The sequence below is a fragment of the Vigna umbellata genome, chromosome 1, assembly GCF_029865625.1.
Source record: "Vigna umbellata cultivar VRB3 chromosome 1, Vumbellata_1.0, whole genome shotgun sequence".
Taxonomy (NCBI): domain Eukaryota; kingdom Viridiplantae; phylum Streptophyta; class Magnoliopsida; order Fabales; family Fabaceae; genus Vigna; species Vigna umbellata.
The window spans coordinates 84,058,024-84,076,389 of NC_142165.1; the positions used below are offsets into that span (position 1 = coordinate 84,058,024).

The following is an 18,366-nucleotide window of genomic DNA, read 5'->3' on the forward strand; positions in this document are numbered from 1 at the left end:
AAATAACTAATGCGAGTTGCCTTTATTGAAAGTAGTCTCAATTTCATTAATTAAGAAAACACTTTTGCCAACTAATATGAATTCTAAATTAAAAGTAAAAAAGTATCAAGATATATTTGTTCAATATAATTAAGAATAAATAAAAACATATAAAGATATGAATTCATTAAGAAAAATTTATCATTTTTTGGATAGCACCAAAAAAAGAAATAGTCTAAATATCCCAAGTTAAAAGTATAAGTATTCTGAATTTTTTTTTTTTGGGTTCCTATTGTAATAATTTGGTAGGTGATGTTAGCAGTGGGCAAGCTCTTGCAGCTTCCATTTCTTTCGCTTGTAAACCATGGGCTCAGATCATCAACGCCAATTTCCATTCGCTGTCGTATAAATACATCATATTCCTCCCGAATTACCCCCAACGCATTTTCACAACACAAACACAAACACAAACATCTCTCCGACAAAGTAATGGTGGCGCTCCTTGTGGCAACCTCCTCCGACCCTGCTTCCATCAACCCGGCCAATGAGCTGTTGGCCATGCCCGGGTGGCAACCCGGTCCCCATTTCCAGGTTCAAAGCAGCAACCATTTATGGGTACCCATCATGCACCTTTGCTGTTTTAATTGTTATTTTTGGTTGTGTTTGGTCCACTAGGATGATATGAAGAGCTTTGTGAATGAAGGGGTGAGGGTGTTGCTGCATGCAAAGAGCATAGTGGAGGAGGATGATTTAGACAGGAGGTGGGAGGAGGTGACTGGGGAGGCTGTTAATGAGGTCATCTTCTTCAGCAAACACACTGCTGTGTCCAACAAACCTGCCCTCACTGTCCACCCCATTGGTAAGTCTTCACTTTCTCTCTGCTTCTTTTTGTTTGTGTGTCTTGTAATTAATTTTTTGGTGCTGTATGTCTGTGTGTCTGCAGGCGTTCCTCATTTGCGTGAAGGTGACGTTCCACCTCAAGGTGGAAGACCTGGATGGGCAGCGCTGCCAAATCCTAGGATGGGGCCTTGGCTTCGCCTTTTGAAAAACATGGCTCAGGCTCATAATCTGGTCCCTGAATTCGAGGTTTGTTTGATTGGTTGGTATTTAGACCGGTTTTCTTTACTTGGCTTTTGATGTTGTTTCTTGCGTGACGTTTTCTTTTATTGGCTTTCGTTCGTTTCTCTAGTTATATCTTCGGTATTTCTGGTTTAGATTCAGCATTCCTGCAATTGCATGACTTGTTTCCTGTTGAAGGAAGATGATGATGTTAAATTTTTAAAAGCAATTCTGCAGAATTTAATCTGTTTTCTCAATGTAGATTACTTTGGAGGCTACTCACCATGGACCGTTGACAAATAAGCCGACCATGTTTCTGGAGATTGGTGAGTGTTTTTTCCTTCCTTCTAGACCTATTATGCATTGATAGGTTATATATATTGTATTTTACCAGCAAATTGCATGATCGATTAGTTAAGTACTCGGAAAATATTTTGTTGTCTCTGCATCCTCCATCGTTTGTTTTTCAGATCAAGTGAGTCTTCATTTTGATGTTTAATCCCCTTTTCCATTTATATCCATTTCCTCCTTTTTTGAAAGTATTGCTTACTTGCAAAGAAGGTTTGATCTTGTCTATGTTTTCCATATGAGACAAAATATTGTATGTTAAAGAGAGATAAAATGGAGTTTCTAGATCAGTGATGTTATTTTAGCTTATTTTTTCATTTGAGTATATAGGGCATCTCTGCCCTTCCCTCTCTATGTTCCTTTGTTTAATTTAGGACATTGGTTCAATCGGTGAAATTTGTTTCCACCTAAAGAAAGTTTCCCTTAGCTTTTCTTTGGCATAAATTTTGGGTAAGATAGGTATTTCTATCACGTCTCACCTCCTTGGACCAAGAACAGCACCACTCTCACTCTTTTTTCTGTCCCATAGAGGTAAATGAAGAAGAGTTAGTCTGGCCAGGGATTTGAGAACTGGATCACTGGATTGATCCAAGAAAGGGGATCCTCTCTCTCAAACATGGACATTCCACCTCCTTGGTTGACATTCGAGTTTTATTGAGATGGGTATCATTGGTCGAGTTCCCGGGAAATTCTGGTTGTCCAACATCTTTCTTCCCCGCCACATTCTTCAGTTCCAACAGTGTGGTATTCGGCTTTTGAAGCTGATCCATGCGAGTTTGGATAGCTTCCTGGAAAGCAGCTTCTATTGCTCTTTCAAGGTTCATTTGAGCTTCCAAAAGGTCCACTTACCAAGTCATATTCAGTGGTATCTGGCAAGTTGAGCCAATTGTTTGGTTTGGGACTGTAAATGACTAAAGATTGTATCACTCACCCCCACACACACCAGAGAAGACTTTTGATGATCTTCAACTACATATTATTGATTCTCTCTCCTCCTCTTTATTCCTTGTAGCTAACTCACTACATGCCATTGTCTTCTTTTCTTGCCCGCTCAACCCCCCCCCCCCCCCCCCCCCCCTATTTTTATGTTTTCTATAATAAATTTGCCAAACTTGTGCTTATTGTCCACATTTTGTATCAGCTGGCCCAAGTTTTCTTGTCTTATCATACCATAGTTTGTGGCTGCTTAATTTCATGCTCAAGTTACACTGGAAGCTGCTACCAGTTAGATAGTACTGCTTAACACAACAACTCTTTTTCTATTCTGGTATAGGTAGTACTGAAGACTACTGGAAGAGACAGGATGCTGCTCAAGTTATGGCACAGGTTGGGCGGGGTTCTTAATAATTTTTTTCATTACTTTTCCATCAATATCTGAATTTCCCTGTATGGAGATCATATTCTTTTACACAATTTCTTCTAAGTGAAAAAAAACTTCCCTCTAACTGTCTATACCATAATAAATGCTTTAGTGACAACTGATTGGTAATATTTATTTAGTTGCTGAAATGATATTTTGTTTGGGTTTTTTTAGTTAGTCTGGGAAGGACTTGGACTTGGAGGTGGGACAGATGTAGGAAACTGGAGCAGGTAAATTTATCAAGCCAACTTAAACAAATGCAGTGACGATAGTTTGCATACTCATTTTATTTGGCATATACCTCCCGAGGTCTTCACATCTTGCTCTCTTTCAGTATCCTCAGATGCAATATATGTTTAATATATGGCTCTTTGATCTTACAATTCCTTTCTTGGTGGACTGTATGTTTTCCTGAAACATTTAAATTGTTTGTGTTATTGCATAATTATCATTAAATCTTCTAACTACAAATGGTGATTTTTTTGTAACCTGAACCTAAATCTCACTCTTACAGGGAGAAGGATAACAAGAAAATTCTTCTTGGGATAGGTGGTGGACATTATGCGCCTCGACATATGGATGTAGTATTGTAAGTAATCATATCAGTCATAGCGGATCATGTCTGTATAATTTATGTTTTTGATATCAAAGAAACTGAACTATGCAGCTATTGGACGTTATTAACTTTTGGGTTATTCTGAAAACCTAACTTAGTTTATTCTGCAATTTGCTCCCTATATTGGGAGTTCTCTTGCTTTTTAAGCTTTCCATTATTCAAACTCACTCGCATCATTCGTTTACTTGCTATGCAATGAAGACTTTGTCATAGTATTAATAAAATTGATAAGTAAACATAGCTATTTGCTCTTCATCAACATTTTTATGATTACATTATCCATAAACTTCCATCATCAAATTTAATGCCCCCCTGATGAAGGGATATAAATTGTACATTCAAATATACTACGAAAATATAATGACTATAAAGCTTTGTATTATTACATCATGACTTAGGCTGAATAAACTTTTAAATCCATTTGAGAAGATATATACATAAAATTTTATGTTCATGAAAAAGCTTTTTGTACCTTGCCAGTTTAAAATTTTATAATTTTTGTGTGCATTATATTTTCTGTGTTTTGCTCAAATAAAATATGAATACTTACTCTGCTTATCCAATCTAGGAAAGATAATGTGTGGGTGGGTCACCTACTTTCTGGATATTCAGTGCCAATGGAAGATCCAAAGCAGTCAAAAGGAGAAAAAGATGTGGAGATTGGGGGAACATGGAGAGAGTCTATAAAGGCTGCATATGAGGCCACTAGGTCTGCCTTTCCTGGTGGGGAAATTCTTGCACACCTAGACAACAAGTGAGCTTAATGAATATTGTCCTATGCAGTCAGAAATCTATTTGTATTGCTAATGCCAAAGCAAGAATTGAATGATATTTCTTGGATGAGTGCTGAACAGTATATAAAAATATATTTCATAGACCCAACAATTTGCCAAAGGCTTCCACCTGCCATTCTCTTACAGCAATAGATTGCAAAGAAAATGGTGGAACAGCCTTTGGGTTAGGGAAAAGTGGAAAAAAGTGATAACTCCCTTTCCATCATCCCTGACTCCCACCTAGTTTGCGGACTTTTGGGCATTCTTCTTCACGGATTAATGAAGGCCTACTAAGGGAAAGTCACAAAACAAGTTTCTTGTAGAATCAACCTGGATCCTTCCTAGTTCTTTCCGTTGGTTACAGTTTTCCCTTATCAAGAGTCATCTTCACTTCTTCTAATGTCTTACGAGTAGCCAATCAAGTGCGCAAGCATGGTATGGCGCTTTAAACACAAAGTCGTAGCTTTGAAGTTGATCTGGATTTTATTTCTGTACTGCTTGAGGACAGAGTTATCATGTACAAGTTTTCGTAGGGGTTTTTGGTGCCTCAATTTGATCACCATAAAAAGGCAGTGAGCAAACTAGCCCCAAGGTTGCTCACTTTCCAAATTAGTGGTCATTCACATTCCCCACGCCTCCATTGCTGACAGATTTTTATTACTGGGTTTGCTTGTTAGTAGTTTAAGTTAACGCTCTGATAACATGCTCATGTCAACTGCAAAATTTTTTAGATTCAAAAAAGTATAGATGAGGGTTTTCTGCACTAGGAAAAAAACAAGAAAGAAGAAAACACTCTATGTGCAGGGCATGCTGCTGTGATTTGGACCTTGTTTCTGTTCCCAAATTACATATATTTTGTCCTTGATTACTAAAGTGATGTTCTTAGGAGTACTTTCAATGTTTCCTGTGTCTGTCCTTTTTTAGCTTTTATGGTTTTACACGAAGAAGGAAGTGGAATCTTATGGACGTATATTGAAAATTAAGATATTTAAGTATGATTTTAGCTGTGAAGGTGATCCTGGCTTTAACATCACAGATAAACCTTAATGTTTTTTCCTTTTACTCAAGTTAGTCTTTACTCTAAACTAGTTTTTCTTCTGCAGGAGTTTCAAGGGCTGGCAGAGGAATGCTATAACAGGATTCCTTGCGGAGCAGAACATTAAAATTGGAAAACCGAATAACTTCTATTGAGGGCTGGCTGACTTTGGATGATATTATGTCATCAACTCTGCAGATTTTGACAGGCCATACTAGAAATTTTATTCAGTTCCCTTGAGAGCATTGTGATAGTTAAAGAATAGCTCAAGTATGAGATGCACTGATATATACATAAATTCCAATTCTTATGAAAAACAGTATTTACTTTATTTAAAATCATATAGCAGTACATTTATGCATAAGGTTTCTAAACTGATTAGTTATTTAGCTGCGGTCAAACTCTTTAATAAAGTAATATTAATAATTAAATAGTGAATAAATAGTAGCAAATAGCAAATGAATATAATATAACACTAGAAATAGCTAGAATAATACATTTTAGATGTTCTTTAAAATCAAAGATTCAAATATATCATTATACTTGGGGTTTAAGTTTTAACTAAATACAATGTTTAAAAATAATAAGTATAATATATAAAGAATATTTTTTGTTTATTAATATAAAAGAATTATAAGAGATAAAATAATAATAATAATAAGTATTATTAAATGTGTTTTTGTTTATCTCAGAAATATTTTTTATTAAATTAAAATATATCAGTAAAACTTTTACACTAGTTTTGGCTGGTTTTGGATTGGTTTAATTGATTTTTTTACATGTTTTGAAATTGTTTAGTTTTTGTGATTTAATACACTTTATCAGCTCAATGGATAGATCCAGAATGTTCATAATTATCTAGTAAAGAACTCTACGCAAATATGGTTTCCCCCCCTTTTTTTATATATTTTCTTTCATCTTTTACTCCTTCAGAACTTTTTTTTACTTTTTCTTTTCGAGTCATGATGATATGAGGTATAATTATTTATATGAGATATCAATGATGTTATACTTATAGTGTGATGCCTTATTTTCGTAATGCATGATCATGTCATCTTTTAATGGTATGATCCATAATGACATTATGTTAATTATAATGAAGTCATCTTTAATGAAGTAGGAATGAGAATTTTGCGATATTCAAATTTCATTTTCTAAATTAATTTTTTGGAATTGAGTTAATAACATGTTATTTAAATCATCGGTTAAAGTTTATTATAATTAAAAAAATTATTATTTTACTCACTCTATTGGTCTTATTTATAAAAAGATGTAAAAATATCAAATGATTTAATACATTATTAAATAAAATTGTAAAGAGAAAAAAACTTATAACTAAGAATATGATATGAAAAATACTTGAAAACTTTCCCTTGTAAAAATAGTCATTAAAAGATAATAAAAATTATTTTAAAAATAAAAATGATCAATTTGATACAACATTAAATAAAATTAGATAAAAAAACATATAATTAAGATATGATAATATGAAAAATAGTTGTTGAGAGATAATAAAAGTTGTTTCAACAAAATAAAAGTTTTTAAAGTAACACAAAAATTAAAGATCAAATAAAATAAAGAAGATAACTTGTTATATTATCTTACACAATTAAATAATTGAGAGTCAATCATTTTTATGTAAAAAAAATCAATAATAAATAAAAATATTAAGAATGTGTAATGATAATAAAATATAAGACATTAAATATATTTTTTCACTCAAATTAATAATACGTAATTTTTTATAACTAAAAAAAATATAAAGTGTAATCAAAATTGTAATATATATATATATATATATATATATATATAATAAAATATGAATATTTTAATAATTTAAACAATAAATAAAAACAATAAATATATATTAAAAAATATATTAACATAATCATTCTTGTTCTTATATTTAATTAAAATATAGAATATTAATCATACTTATATTCCTATTGAGTAGATATAAAAATTTTCCATGGATTTGTTTGTTACTTTTATTAGCAAATTGATGAAGATGAAGTTTTGATGATATTCGAATTAAGTCCAGAGAAATCAAGATTCAAGAAGATCCTTTGATGACTTGTATTGTTATAGAAAACTTTTGTAATAATTGTAATTTATTGTTTAGGACTTAGGTTCTTAGTGATTTTCATTCCATGTACTTTCATATTTCAAAATTGTTGTTCAGAATAAAAAACACGTTGTATTAATCAATTAAACCTAGTGTTAATCGATTAATCATGATAAGTGTTGAAAACTCATATTGCTTCTGCAATAATCGATTAAAATATCTTTTAATCGATTAACTAATCGATTAACAAGTGGATTAATCGATTAAAGGTGATCGTTGGAGTTTTCTAGTTGTTGTATTCATTTTAATCGATTAAAAGCATTAAATGGCTGGAAATGAAGAACGGGAGAGTCTTTGCTTGAATTTATAAATATGCTCTATTTTTCCTTCAACTGTAACTCTTTCCTCGTGCTCTAGAACTCAAAAACTCTTGAGAATTGTGTGATATTGTTCAGCTAAAGAAACTATTGTCTGTGCAGTTGTTGAAGTGCTACTACGGTAATATAGGAATGGCTAGTTCATCCTTGGTGCGTTTGAGGAAGTGTTCGGAAGAGAAAGTCATCCTTCGCGGAGTATTCGGTGGAAGTGTTTCATATTTTGTGAAGACTCAAAAGAGGTGCAGGTTCATCTCTTGTGGTATCAAGATTTTGATTTGAGATAAGCGATTAGATGTATGGTTGGTAATAAGATCCGAACCAGGATAAAATCATCTGTGCAAATTTCTCTGAATCTTACTTTCTTTACTTTATCATTATTATCATCTTAGTAAGTTAAATTAAGAAGAAATTTTAAAAGACACAAGTTCGTATTAGAAACCAATTCACCCTCTTTGTTTGTTATTTCACGTTAATCATTCTACTAACCATTCTACTACAACACAACTTTGACATTTCTTTGACATTTCTATTAAATATTAGGAAATATTAATAATTAAAGCTCATTTTTTTCTTGTTATAAATATTTAAAAAATAAAATTGTTAAACATGGATTATATATGCCGTTCTCATTATTTTTTTATTAGTTTAATTTTTTAACAATAAATATTAATTATTAATATATATTTTTAGCATAAGAATTCAAATTCATGATATATTTTATTCTTTCTATTTCTGCTACTAAGTCCACCTTGATCTCCAAATTTCTTAGTAACTTAAAGACTTAATTGTATTTATTAACGTATTTTTTTTTCTGAATTCTACTTCCATTTTTTTTCGCATTTTTGTCTGTAATTTTTCAGAATATTATAAAATTTGTTCTATTATAATATCTTCATTAAATATTAAATTTTATTAGCAATCTCTTAACTATTGAACTGTCATTAAGCATGCATTTAAAATAACTTTTTTAAAAATAATGACAATATTCAACTGCCGGAATAAAGTAATGAATTTTATTTTTCTTTTTTCTTTCTCTCTTTCTACTATAATTTTTACTTTGCTTCTTATAGGATTATACTATTTATACTAACTCTCAATGTTTGTAGAAAACTAATGGAAATTGGTAATAAATTTTTATGTTTGCATTTCTTCAATTTAGAAAACACAATAACAGAGAAGTTGGAAAAATAATAAAATTATTAATAGTAATGGCTAGAAGTCATCTCTATCTTAAAAGTAAGTTACTTAAGTGTTTGAATTTTAAATAGGAAATTAAGTTGGGTCAAACTTGATTATAATTGAAAAATAATAATAATTCAATTTAACATTAAAAAGTTAATTGGAGTCCGAGATTAATTTTAATATTATCTGGATCTAGAACAGAAGTTTCAAACATTGTATTGACATACAATGTTAAAAAACAATATCATAAAATAGAAAGAATAACACTATAATGAATATAATCAAAACAAGAAACTCTTAAGCTCTAACAACAAAAATATATCATGAATTAAGAATAAATTTATTTTATTTTCCAATTTTTTATTAACAATTTTGCACTCCTAATTTTTTTTCTCAGATTTTAAAAGTTCACAATTCTGGTTCAATCTTTAGTTTTGTATACACTTTTCTTCGGCAAATTGAACCCTAAATCTTATATATACGTTATTGGCGTCTTAATAAATAATGTAATTAGCCAAATATAAAATCATGAGTAAACTTGACGATTCAATCAATATTACGAATTTCCTAAAACGTAGAAACTAAAACCACAGGAAATAAATAATAGGAGGACGAAAATTGGAGAGAAAAAATTAAAGACAAAGCAATATTGTAATTCAGTCAAACAAAATAAGTTGAAGAAGAAACTCAAATCAACAGAATATAGAAGGAAATATTAAGGTAAATTTTACAAATTGAATTTGTTTCGACTGGATCGGTGGGGACCCTGTAAAAACGCATTTGATCTTGATCTTACTGTCGAAGACGAACGGGCGGGCGGCGAAGATACATGGACCGGGCGGACGTTGCTGAATCCTGCGAACCGGAGCTAGCTGCACTGACGGGCGGCACCAAGATGGACGATCGCTATTCCACGCTCCAAACCGGGCGGACGTCCTCCAATCTAGACGCTCTCTCTTTGCTCCAAGCCGGGCGGACGTCCTCCAATCCGGACGCTCGCTCTCTACTCCAAGCTTGGCGGACGTCCTCCAATCCGGACGCTCGCTCCACGCTCCAAACCGGGCGGACGTCCTCCTCTCCTGGCGGATGGTCCTTGCTCCACGCTGGGGAGGGGCCGGGTACCTGCTAAAGGCACTCCGACGCTCAAGTCAGTAATATGACAGAGCGATTATGATGCGTGTATGCATCGTTATTCAAGTTCGTCTAGAGTTCATACCTGAGACCTTTATTTATAGTGAATTGTAATGGGCTTTTACCTTTTGGGGGCCTGGAAACGGCCCAATAATACCTTAATCCTCGTTAAGGACTTTAATGTGTCATTAGCATTTAACCGTGTAATCAGCAATGTGCGGGTCGGTTGGGAATGGTGGTCGGTCAGGGATGTTACCCTAGGTGGGCGTCCAGCTCTTGGGTGGACGTCAAATCCTTGGGCGGACGTCCAATCCTTGGGCGAACGTCCCATCTTGGGCGGACGTCCAGCTCTTGGGCGAACGTCCACTCCTTGGGCGGACGTCCAGCTCTAGGGCGGACGTCCAATCCTTGGGCGAACGTCCCATCTTGGGCGGACGCGTGATTCTGGAATGGCTGGACGTTCAGTCCAGATTATTGGGCGGACGCGCCAACCTTGGGCGGACGTCCACTTCTCAAATGGGCGTCAAACCTTGGGCCGCTCGTTCGGTCTCGATTCCTGGACGGACATTTTATCTTGCGCGGACGTCAAATCCTGGGCGGACGTTTGACTTTGGGTAGACGTCCACTATCAGTACATATGGCGCCGTCTATGCGGGCGTCCTTCCGTAGGGCGTCCGACACCCCCTGGTACAGAATTTAAAAAATTCAATAATGAATGCATAAACGAAAAATGGATAAAAAGAGCAAACATTAAAGCACAAATTAATTGTATTAAGGTAATAAATTAAATAAAAATAACCAAAATCATATAATAAAGATTACTCCTTTCTTTTTCAAGTGTCAATTTTAGAAGAAAAAAAATTATTTATGTTGGTTTTCAAAATTCAAGATAATTAATTATTATTTTCTGTCAATTTTATCTTTAATTTTGGTCAAAAGTGGAATTAGTTATGCACTTACAAATACTTTGCACTTATGGCAAAATATAACCAAAAATGTATAATGAGAACTTTTAGAATTATATTATAGAAGGAAAATGAATTTCTTGGTATCAAAATCTTAGAATACAAGTAAAAGAAGATGAAGGTGGTATTATTATTATTTTTAAAATGACCAACATTTAAGATTTCAAATTAAAATTAAGAAATATATTAAATGGCATTAACTAATAATAAAAGTGATATTAATTATTCTCCAAAAAAGAAAAATCATGTGAATTGACCAAAGTTTTCTTCTTAAAATACATAATAGTTATCATAAAAGAATTTTAATGCAAATATGTTCAAGGAATGTTGTATCAACCACTCTTGAATAAAGTAGTTAAAAAGAACATCATAAATGTTTAATATTTACAAAAGACCATTTATTCTAGGAGAGACAGAGACTGGAATAAGATTGTGGAGGTTGTAAAACGACAGAAGAGAACAACGTTTTGGTGTGAAATTAAATTTTTGATGTCAGAAGGAGATAAAAAATAAGGTCCTAATTTAAAGCTCTAACAATACCTATTAAATATACATTGGTCCCCTCTTATACTTCACATTAAATGCAAAACCAAATAACATGTCAATAGTTTCTGTTACTGGTTATAGAAAATATTATCCATGGAGTAGGATTACTTATTTTAAAATTTTAGAGAAATAAATGTGTAATTAAATTTTTATATAGAACAAAATTTCCTGTTTAGAAAACTATAAAGACTAGAAGGAATTTAAGTCAAAATAATGATTATCTTTTAATTACAATTATACGTGTTGATATTTCGATCAAATATTGAATACTTTCTGAATATCTTCATATTATATTAAAATGATTTATGTTGTTTACATTTGTCTTACAAAAGTATACTACATTATAAGATGAGATAAATAGCACAAGATTTTGTTATTAGGAAAAGAATACTTTTTATATACCTTTCTCCCTTAGACACTGCCAACTATAATACACTTTGAAATAACCTCTTCTTCTCTTTGCCTACTTTTGTGTTGCCAACTCCACTCCATTCTTGATTGTTTTCTGCTTTAATTTCAACATGGAATGTTTCTTTTGTCGCCTATGGTACTCTCTTCCTCTCTCTCCCCCCACCTGTTTGTTATGTGAACTGTGAAATGGCTATCCACATTTTAAGTCTTAGCTCTATCTCTGTTGTCATTTGGCCTTTTTTGTGGTGAGTGCAGTTACATTTTTCTTTGTAATTGACTTGGATGTAGTTTTTTGTCCTATTTTTGTTTCTTTCATTTGTGATTCCATGTATATATATCACATATTATTATATGTTTTATGGGGCTAAGAAGGTTTGACAAGTTGATGTTAATTTCTCATATCGGTTGTGCTGGTTCCCTTTTTTTCCCATCATGTGATTGAGGTGTATACGTTGTAACAGACCTTGAATTTTCACTCTACTCTTCTGGATTTGTAGACTTGTGTTGATTTGGTTTGAGGGCTAAACCTCAATCCAATCAGAGCTCTAAAGGACAAAATATTGGTAGGGAATTTGATGGTGTCAAATCAATCTGAGTTTGAATATTTGTAGCTGAAAAGCTTTTCCAAAAGTTTAGGATTTCTAAACTTTTTCCCTTTGTCCTTTTATACATCGAGTACTACCCTAGGATTCTATTCAGTTAGTCCAAAACCAAATCTTTTACTAATAAAAGAAAAAGGATGCAGGAACATGCTTTTACAACTTTACATATAAGCATAAACTCGTACTCTTAATGATTGGGATATGCTGAGAGGATATGAGATGCTCAAGTCATAATATGGTCCCCCAATTTGATTAGTTCTCAGTATTCTTAAAGCTTATGTTTGAATTGCACTCTAGTTCGAATTGGGTTCTAATCAATACTATTTGCATCAAAAGTTCGTAATAGATGTGTGGAAAAAAGGGTCTTACAGTCTTTATAAGATAGAAATGGTTTCCCTTCTGCTGAAATAAAAACAAATATCTAAATTATTTTATGAATAGTGAAATGTCACTTTTGTTTTGTCTTCTTGATTTAAAGAGGTTATCTTTTGAGTCACTTTAGGACTTTTAAGATTTGATGCTTCATTCACACTAACCTAGTTATTCCTGTTTTCTGATTCTCAGGGTCGTATAATATATTTAGTAATCTGGCTAGTCTCGTTGATTGAATATACCTGTTGTAAACCAGAAAGTTTTTCATTGGTTTGAACTCTACATGGACAATGAAACTAGGTAACAAACTTTTAGTTTAGTTCTGGTTTCTGCTTTTGGTACTTTTATTGTCTCTAGCAGCTATACTTAACACATTCTCTTTGTGATAATAGGGGTTAACTTATGCATATTATTGAATTAGTTTGGTCTTGATTCATAACTTCTTGTTTCAAGTATGGTTTGCTTATTGCCATTCATATATTGTTGAATATGATTCTTCCAAGTCCATGACATAACCTTTCTTGACACGAATTTACTGAATTCCTTTATCTTGTTTATTGTGTTTGTTTTATGATCAAGTGATTTTTATTGTGAAAATTGGACCTAGCAAATTATTTTCTTCTATTTGAAAATGTATGTACAGAACTAGAACTGGCTTCTTTACATTCAAATATTGGCCTTGGCCTTGAATCTCAATCATTTGACTCCAATGACAGTGATGTAATATTCTACTGGATGCAAATCAGAACACAACAAAATAAAGGAATGCGAAACTAGAGCCTCCACCGAAACAGAGACGTATAATGGATTCAACTCTATCACCCTGTGACATGGGGTCAGTAGATTTCTCGACAACAATTAAACTTGATTTAGAAAATGACTATGAAGCACAGGTCAGGGACTCTGTTGATGCAGCACCCCATTCTTCGCAGGAAATAGAGTCATTTGGGATGCTTCACCATGATACGGAATCGGTGAAAAACTCCTTCAATTCACCAATCCATGACTCACTCGCGGAAACAGGCTCATTAGAGGGTTCTGCAGATCTATATATGGACAAAAGTGTTACAGCATGTGAACCAGAACATATAATGTGTCACAAAGAGACTAGTTACAACGTTATTAAGGATATATGTGTGGATGAAGGAGTCCATACCAACGATAAGATTACTTTTTGGAGAAAAGTAGACGAAAACATCCACAAAACTTATTCTTCTCGGAGTTATGGAAGTAAAGAAACAGTGAAAGACAATGCTGGGATCAATTTATTAAATCCATCAGTGACAGATGAATCTGAACAATCCAAGGATTTGATGCAGCTCAATGAAGGTGCAACTAGAAAACTTGCTGATGTGTATAAGGAGATTGTTGTGCCTGAAGATAACGTTTTGTTACAAGATTTAGACAGAGAGAAATCCAGGACATCAACTGTTGAGGGTGATGAAATCAGACACGACCACGCAAAGGTATCCAACAATTTTCCCGTGTGAAATTTGCATGAGTTAAACATCAATGTCACATAGTCCATATCTTGCCATATATTATGGAGCATTGTCTAAACGAAATTCACCTTATGTTGATGACAACATCTTTAGGAATATATGTGAGTGAGAGCACTCATGTGAATGGAGTAAAGATCCTTTATTTTTAATTATTATTGCAGGTTGATAATGACCCTGAGTTTCACTCCCAACCTGACAAGTCCAAAACTGTGATTGAGAATGATGCAGTGTTTTCTAGTCCAGCTTTGGAATCAAAAACTAAAATCCTTGGCAGTAGTAGTTCACTGCAGCAGAATGCAAACATGGACCATAAGTTAGATCATTCGGGTCATGGAAGTAGTCAAGTTAGTGACTGTAATTGTGGTCAAACTCAAGATGCAGGTGTGAACTCTGACGAGCAGGGTGTAAAAGATCAAGTTTTTCCAAGATTAGACGAGTCAAGTTCCTTCTCTGTTGGGTACTTAGGACCTCTACCTTATTGTGGTAGCATCTCTCTTCGATCAGATAGCAGCACAGCTAGCTCACGGTCCTTTGCCTTTCCCATGTAAAAAAAAATGCCTCAAAACTTGTTAGTTCTTCTTTAAGCATTGAAAAATGAACACACTGATTTGCTTCTGGTTCTTGCAGATTACAATCAGAATGGAATAGCAGTCCAGCAAGGTTGACAAAATCTGGTAGTAGGCGTCGCAGTAAACAGCAGGGTTGGACGCACCGCCTTTTCTGCTGTAAATTCTGAAAGTTTATTATTCCCTATAGCCTTATAATAATAGTTCATATATATCAGTCAATTTTTCTCAGTATCAGGCATATACATATATCTCCATTGTTTGGTCCTATATGTAAGCACAAGTTCTTTTTATTTCCCTTAATTGCATTTGTTTCTTACCTTTTTATTTTACCCATATATATGATCAAAATTTTATTTCCTTGTCAATAATTCACTGTAGATGCTATTTTTGAATGTTTATGGTATATGCTTTATGCTATAAAAGTAACTACAAAAAACTGTAAAAGTAGTTGCAACTTGCAAGAAAATTTAATGATTAAAGTCTCTTGAATCTTGATGTGGTTGCAAAAATTTAATGCTACATGGATTTGTTCCAGCATTGGTGATGTCATGAGTGAACGCTCAGAAAATGTTCCTTTAAGAGTCAAATTTCTTTATTGCCATACAGAATAAAAATTTTGACATGCAATTCCATGAGGAGGAACTTCTTAGCTCTACCATCACTACTTCAACCATAAAACATGAACACAACTTCGTCTCATTTCAACTTCATCCCATTTCAACTTCATCAACAAATGATTATATTTATTTTTGTCAAATATTTTATTTTCCTTTTATAATATTTCCTATAAAGCTAATTATATTCTTTTGTTTGTAATCTAATAAATAATCTAATTTTCCTTTATTGTATTAATTTATGGATATAATAATTTTTATCTTCTTAAACCAAATATTTGAATATCAGTTATTTATTTTTAATGGTATTTTTCTTTTATCGTCTATTTTAAATACTATAAATAATTATATTTATATTTTTATTAGATTTTTTATATTGTTTTTATCACAGTTAATTTAAAAAATAAATAGAATTCCCTCGTTCACAATATAGCCTAATTACATGTATTTTAAAAAAATTGATGATTTAAAGTATGTGATTAGACTAAAAAATTCAAATAAGTGATAACTTTTTGGCAAGTATACCAAATCGTTCCAAGTAATACAGTGAATAAGTAAAAGTATCGTCTCTCAAGGGACTTGTGCAACACATGACAATTCTTCCTTTTATAACTCAATTAGATGTCAAAATGCACAAAACAACACAAGAAGCTATTTTTGGTATTTTATCAAACAGTTGGTGTGCAAGGAATTTATATTTAAAAGAAACTTAGTTGGAATTGGGTTTCATGAATCATATGAATATAAAACTCTGTTCAATATTTCATTACTTCATTCAAACATTCACATCAAGGCATACTAGTCCTAATCCCTTACCAACTAGTTCTAAATTAATATATTAAAATGATAATCCCTTAGTCAATTTAACATACAATTTGCATTAAGTCTGATGTTAAGAATGATCAAGTTATTGAGTCTATCCCTAGATCCCAATCACTTAAGTGATCTATCTACGTTTATGTTCAAAGTTACTTTCCAGTAAATGATAATAAATTCAAGAAAGAGCATATGAACGAACAACGATATATTGAACAGCAAAATTAAATCACATTGAGTTCATTACATCCAATCCCAACGAAAGAGAAATTTAACTACTCCTAGTCATCTAAAACGTACACATTTGAAGCAATCCCTTGCAACAATGATGTCTTCATGCCTTGAAGTAGTCTTCGGAAGTTCCTGAGATGTTTTCGTTTTTTTCTTTTGTCCGCAACTTTTGTTAGAAGAGAGGATGTTTCTGTCGCTCTGTCACGTCTTTTAAAGCCACTTAAATTCATTAATTCGCTCAGCGCACATGTACTGGTGCGCTATGCGAATTTTCTTAACTGCTTTAACTGATGCTCAGCGCACAGGTACTGGTGCGCTATGCGAATTTTCTTCTTTTGGCAGTGCGAATTTTGGCTTTCGCTTTGCGAAAATTGGCTGACAGAGTCTAAATAATACACCATTTCCTGTACAATATTTTACATAACAATCTACTACCTATTACAACTTTTCAATGAGGAACAACATGAATAATTACAAGATTGAGCTCATTTATAAGTATAAAAACAACTCTTTTTCACACTTAGTTAGAAATATAATTAAATTATAGTATATAAATATAATGTAAATAAAAAATAAAAATTGAAAGCTTATTGAATAAACTTTTAGGAAACAGAAGTGTGTCTTGAGGAACAACTTAAGTATCTTATCTTTTTTTAGTCAAAGTGTTCACTAACTAGTTTCACAAATTTTCCAACAAAATTCCTTAAAGAAAAGTTATGATAAAAAAACCAAAAAACAAATTTACTAAACTAAAATAACTAAAGAAAATAACGTAAAATAAATGATAGCGAAAAAAAATAAAATGTTAATGATAAACAAAAATAAAATAAAATAAGAATCAAAATGATAACAAATTTAATTGTGTTCCTAGGCAACGACACCAAATTTGATAACATTGTTATTGATACGATCAAATTAATACTACTAAATTACAACAAGGTTTAATACCCTCTTTGGTCCCCACTTTCGTTGGATAATGTTAATTCAGTCATCATTTTTAAAAGTGTTTGGATTGGTCCCCACTTTCGTTGGATAATGTTAATTCAGTCATCATTTTTAAAAGTGTTTGGAATAAGTCCATAATTAGTAAAATTTGCGTCCAATTTGTCCCTTCTGTAACTAAACAGAGTTAGTGGGTTGATGATCTAGCATCAGTTATTGACAATGTGTTAATATATTATTTTTTATGTGCTGACGTGTAAGTGACTTAGAGAAGATATGGTGTTTTATTAGGATAAAGTTTTTTAATTTGGGGAAAATGTGATTTAGGTTCCAAATTTTGAATCAACCACATTCCAACCTTGCCGGAGCCATCGCGACACCCATTGGCCACACCCATCAGCTCCCCATTGCCGCAAACTTGCATCACCACCGTCAACCAGAATCCAAAAACGTGAGAATTAGAAACCCTAAATGCAGAACCCTAACTCCAAAATGAGAAAGCAATGATAGGAAAACCCCATAATCCAAATTGAAAACAAAATTCACAACTCCTTCAATCGAAACATCAAAAAATCAAGAAAATCAAGAACAAAAATTTAAAGGAAAAATTCCCAAATACAGAAACCCTAAAATAAAACCCCCTAAATTACAAGATCAAAACCCTCAACCTTGGGCCGCCATCCTGCAGAGAATAATAGAACCACAGGAACAACCCCAAATCGCAAACTAGAAATGACCGTATGAATCCTCAAAACCGCGATGCATCCCTACGCAAGCCCTATCGCCGCAGAAACACCAGAGAACGGAGACCACCACACCACGAAACGCCTGTCCGCTCTTCACGATGACGCCATTAAACAGGGACTCTGG

At 33.0% G+C, this 18,366-nt stretch overlaps 2 protein-coding genes across 4 annotated transcripts; both read left to right on the forward strand.

Annotated features, from left to right (window-relative positions):
• Nucleotides 1-265: 265 nt before the first annotated feature.
• On the forward strand, nucleotides 266-5,512 carry GEK1 (D-aminoacyl-tRNA deacylase). Of its 2 annotated transcripts, XM_047309596.2 has the most exons (9): nucleotides 266-570; nucleotides 655-838; nucleotides 923-1,065; nucleotides 1,301-1,364; nucleotides 2,660-2,712; nucleotides 2,921-2,976; nucleotides 3,261-3,335; nucleotides 3,931-4,116; nucleotides 5,239-5,512. In XM_047309596.2, exons 1-9 carry the CDS (start codon nucleotides 292-294, stop codon nucleotides 5,324-5,326), a joined length of 1,128 nt encoding a protein of 375 aa, XP_047165552.2. In that variant the 5' UTR covers nucleotides 266-291; the 3' UTR covers nucleotides 5,327-5,512. The 2 variants fall into 2 exon arrangements, with proteins under 2 accessions (XP_047165552.2, XP_087960606.1); XM_088104480.1 differs by lacking the exon at nucleotides 3,931-4,116.
• Nucleotides 5,513-11,836: 6,324 nt separating this feature from the next.
• On the forward strand, nucleotides 11,837-15,279 carry LOC124834804 (18S pre-ribosomal assembly protein gar2-like protein). Of its 2 annotated transcripts, XM_047309595.2 has the most exons (5): nucleotides 11,842-11,984; nucleotides 13,015-13,122; nucleotides 13,539-14,288; nucleotides 14,486-14,868; nucleotides 14,952-15,279. In XM_047309595.2, the coding sequence occupies exons 3-5, from the start codon at nucleotides 13,626-13,628 to the stop codon at nucleotides 15,058-15,060; spliced, it is 1,155 nt and encodes a 384-aa protein (XP_047165551.1). In that variant the 5' UTR covers nucleotides 11,842-11,984; nucleotides 13,015-13,122; nucleotides 13,539-13,625; the 3' UTR covers nucleotides 15,061-15,279. The 2 variants fall into 2 exon arrangements, with proteins under 2 accessions (XP_087970222.1, XP_047165551.1); XM_088114096.1 differs by lacking the exon at nucleotides 13,015-13,122 and having other exon boundaries at nucleotides 11,837-11,984.
• Nucleotides 15,280-18,366: the final 3,087 nt, after the last annotated feature.

Bases quoted from the DNA above. Each gene is read 5' to 3' on its own strand.
- GEK1 (XM_047309596.2), top strand. From the start codon at position 292: ATGTTAGCAGTGGGCAAGCTCTTGCAGCTTCCATTTCTTTCGCTTGTA. The intron at 839-922 runs GTAAGTCTTCAC...GTGTGTCTGCAG, and splicing joins CCTCACTGTCCACCCCATTG to GCGTTCCTCATTTGCGTGAA. The intron at 1,066-1,300 runs GTTTGTTTGATT...TTCTCAATGTAG, and splicing joins ATCTGGTCCCTGAATTCGAG to ATTACTTTGGAGGCTACTCA.
- LOC124834804 (XM_088114096.1), top strand. From the start codon at position 13,626: ATGGATTCAACTCTATCACCCTGTGACATGGGGTCAGTAGATTTCTCG. The intron at 14,289-14,485 runs GTATCCAACAAT...TTATTATTGCAG, and splicing joins TCAGACACGACCACGCAAAG to GTTGATAATGACCCTGAGTT. The intron at 14,869-14,951 runs GTAAAAAAAAAT...TGGTTCTTGCAG, and splicing joins CGGTCCTTTGCCTTTCCCAT to ATTACAATCAGAATGGAATA.